At 36.4% G+C, this 3,121-nt stretch overlaps 1 protein-coding gene across 1 annotated transcript in view; it reads left to right on the forward strand.

The window, feature by feature from the left end:
- The window catches only part of LOC104724037 (protein krasavietz), a gene marked incomplete in the record, with an annotated part of 4,755 nt that continues 2,993 nt past the window's right edge, over window positions 1,360-3,121 (forward strand). The window contains 4 exon segments of the mRNA XM_019234274.1: window positions 1,360-1,530; window positions 2,018-2,041; window positions 2,402-2,507; window positions 2,602-2,670. Of these exon segments, the coding sequence (XP_019089819.1) occupies window positions 1,526-1,530; window positions 2,018-2,041; window positions 2,402-2,507; window positions 2,602-2,670 (204 nt within the window).

Below are 3,121 nucleotides of genomic sequence, written 5' to 3' on the forward strand. Positions count from 1 at the left end.
AAGCTCTGTTAACTTTCCCAAAAAATCATCAATTGTATTAGTTTCTTTCATCCTTATTCTCTCGAAACTTGAAAGCAAGGTTTGATGTCTCGCTTCTTTGACTCTCTCAGCTCCCATATACTTCGTTTTGATTGAAGCCCAAATCTCTTTTGCGGTCTTAAGGCGACCTACCTGCAAGACTAGGTTTTCCGGTATGGATTGGAATATGAGTACTCTTGTTAGGTCATTCTTCTCTTCATCAGTTGATCCAGGTTCTATTGTCTCCCAGACCTTGTGAACCTTGAGCATGGCATCCATTCGCATTACCCATACGGTGTAGTTTGTCATGGTGAGGACGGGGCATTGGATGGACGAAAGTCCTCTTTCCTTCACGTTGTTTACAGCTGCCGTCACCGGTATGATGTCTGACATGATCTCACAATCCTTGATTCAATTGTTTATGCTCTGATACCAAATATAGAATCAAGAACTCAAATAAAAAAACTCTTTCTTTATTATTTTAGTGAAACTTGCTCAAAACACTAAGCTGTCTCTCACACAGAATTCTCTTAGCTCTCAAGCTTACAAATCTCTCTCTCACAATAGAAAAACCAAAACACACGGCTTCTATTTTATAAGCTTTTAGAATCCTATTTTTCCTTTTCCTTTAAAGGATAATTTCCTAAACTTTCTCCTAAAAATATGTTAAGATCTCAATTTAAACATATTCTAGTTCTAGCCGCTTTTAGGTTTGCTTGGTCTTCAAGCTTAACTCAACATCGCTTTGGTCTCGGTGAGAGTACCATCATCCATTTGGTCATTCATTTTTTGAAAGTTTAAAATACGTCTCTGTTGGGCCTATTACCGATCTGTCGGCCCATTATCTCTAGCCCAAATAGCTAATTATCTTTAGTCCAAATAGCTATAATTGCATGTGCCATGTGTTGTCAAGTTAACAACCTTTGATTCCAAAATGGAAAAACATTTCCAGAAAAGAATTTAAAGAGAATATAGTACTGCAAAATACGTTGATGGAATCGAACCATAACTAACAAGTAAGAACGAATGACGTATACTTGGGGTCAGCATGTATTTTGGGTGAAACGCTTAAACTGAACCTGTTGGGAGATTTGGCAATTTTTCGATGTACCGGGTTTTAAGAAGCCAAACCGGTTACGAACCATTTGGTATAGGTTTTGGGCATTCGGTTATTCAGTGTATAGAACCGAATTTAATTTGTGCTGGTTCGACTCGGTTGGGTTTAGTTAGTAGGCACTGAGTAAGATATTTTTGGGTGATGTGAGAAAGGGGTAAATTCGTATTTTAGATATTCACGGTGTTATCTCTACTTATAGAGAGAGCGTCGAGACAGAAGGCTCTTTTTATATACACAGCATTGCCTCTTCCTCCTACTTCAGCTGCTTCTCTGATTTTATCTCTCTCTCTCTCTTCACTCTCAGATACCTTTTTTTTTTTTGTGAGCTTCGAACAAAAAGCTCTCAGATCCACAAGAGTCAGAGGCTCATCTCTTCTTTGATCTTGGTTTATGAGGTAAGATTCCTCACTCCTGCAACATCTCTTTCTTTCCTCCCTCTGATTAATGGATTGATTTCTTCTTTTATGACGAAATCTTGAATTTGTTCGTCGGTTATTGTTTTCAATTCGGGTTTGATTTGATGTTTCTACCTTTGGTGGATGAGACTCCATTCCGGTTGATTGAATTCGATTTAAAGATTCTTAGGGATTTGTGAAATATCGGGTTCGCCGCCGATTCGGGTTCTTCTTTAGAATATGGAATTGAATTAGACTGTGTTCGTTTCTGAATCAATATTTTCCGTTCAGTGTTGATCTGTGGGAATGGTTCATGTTTGCGAAATGTGTGTGTGTGTTTTAATTTCGATTTCTAGGGTTTCTTCTTATGATTGGAATAACAAAATTTCGTTTTCTTTATCATTTTTTTTAATAAGGATTGTTCTCTGTTCTTGGTTATTTCACCCTGAACAACTTGCTAATCTGTTTCCTTTTGTTTGTCCTGCAGCTCGAAGGAGAAACCCACTCTCGGGTTAGTCATTTCTCTTCTTTTCGAGTTTTTTTTTATAGGATAAGTTTTTGACTCGTTTGTGTTGTTCTTGTTTGAGCGATCCGGTTGCTCTTTGTTTGAACTATAGTAGTAGTATTTTATTTACAATTAAGGTTGAAGTTGATTTTTTTTCAACTAGTGAATCTTGTCCTATAGTTTGTTGTTTGAAACCCTAAAGTTATCAGATAGTTAGAGTTTTAGAGATTTTAAGTGTTTAAGTTATTCGTTTGACTATTGTGCAGTTTTATTTTTAGTTTTTATCTTTTACTGCTGAGTTTTTAGCATTTTCTTTCTTTGGATAACATGTATACTTAGAAGTTGTTCTTATTTATATATGAGCAGAGGTACGCGGATTAAGACCCGCAAACGGAATATTGCTGCTCCTCTGGACCCTGCAGCCTTCTCTGATGCAGTGGTCCAGATTTACCTGGATAATGCTGGTGATCTGGTATGTTTGCTGTTTGCTTTCCAGATTTTGATGTACTACTTGTTGTTACATGTGTTTGCTCTATAAACTTATAGCTCTTGTTTGATTGCTTTAGGAACTTGTTGCCAAAAGTATTGAATCATCAGATCTTAATTTCACAAGATATGGTGACATCTTCTTTGAGGTAAGTTTACAAACAAATCTTTGTGGACATTTCCTTGGTGATCTTTTTTCCTAAAAACCTTTTTCTTACTATAATCTTTAATCTTGACATTAATGGTGTACTCCTATTCCCCTGTTTCCAGTGTCTTGCTAAGCCTAAGAGTAACTTGTGTATTTGATCACATCATGTACGCGTGCATAGCAACTTCTTGTCTCTTTGACAAGAGGGGCTCATGATACTAGGATCAAACACTGTCTTGTTTTGTGATTCTGATGTCCACTTGTATGGAAGCATATGTGTAAAATCTATTTGTGCCTATGTGTAAAATTTGTTAGTGGCGCCTGTAAAGATCTTCCTGGTTTTTTCTTTTATTGTTATCGTGGTTCTGTTTTCTTCTATTCATGGGATGTTTGTTTTAAAATTTATTATGTCTGCTGCTGGTTTTGTCTGTTTTTTTTTTTTTTTTTTTTTT

This window comes from Camelina sativa, chromosome 12 (genome assembly GCF_000633955.1).
Source record: "Camelina sativa cultivar DH55 chromosome 12, Cs, whole genome shotgun sequence".
In the NCBI taxonomy this organism is placed as follows: domain Eukaryota; kingdom Viridiplantae; phylum Streptophyta; class Magnoliopsida; order Brassicales; family Brassicaceae; genus Camelina; species Camelina sativa.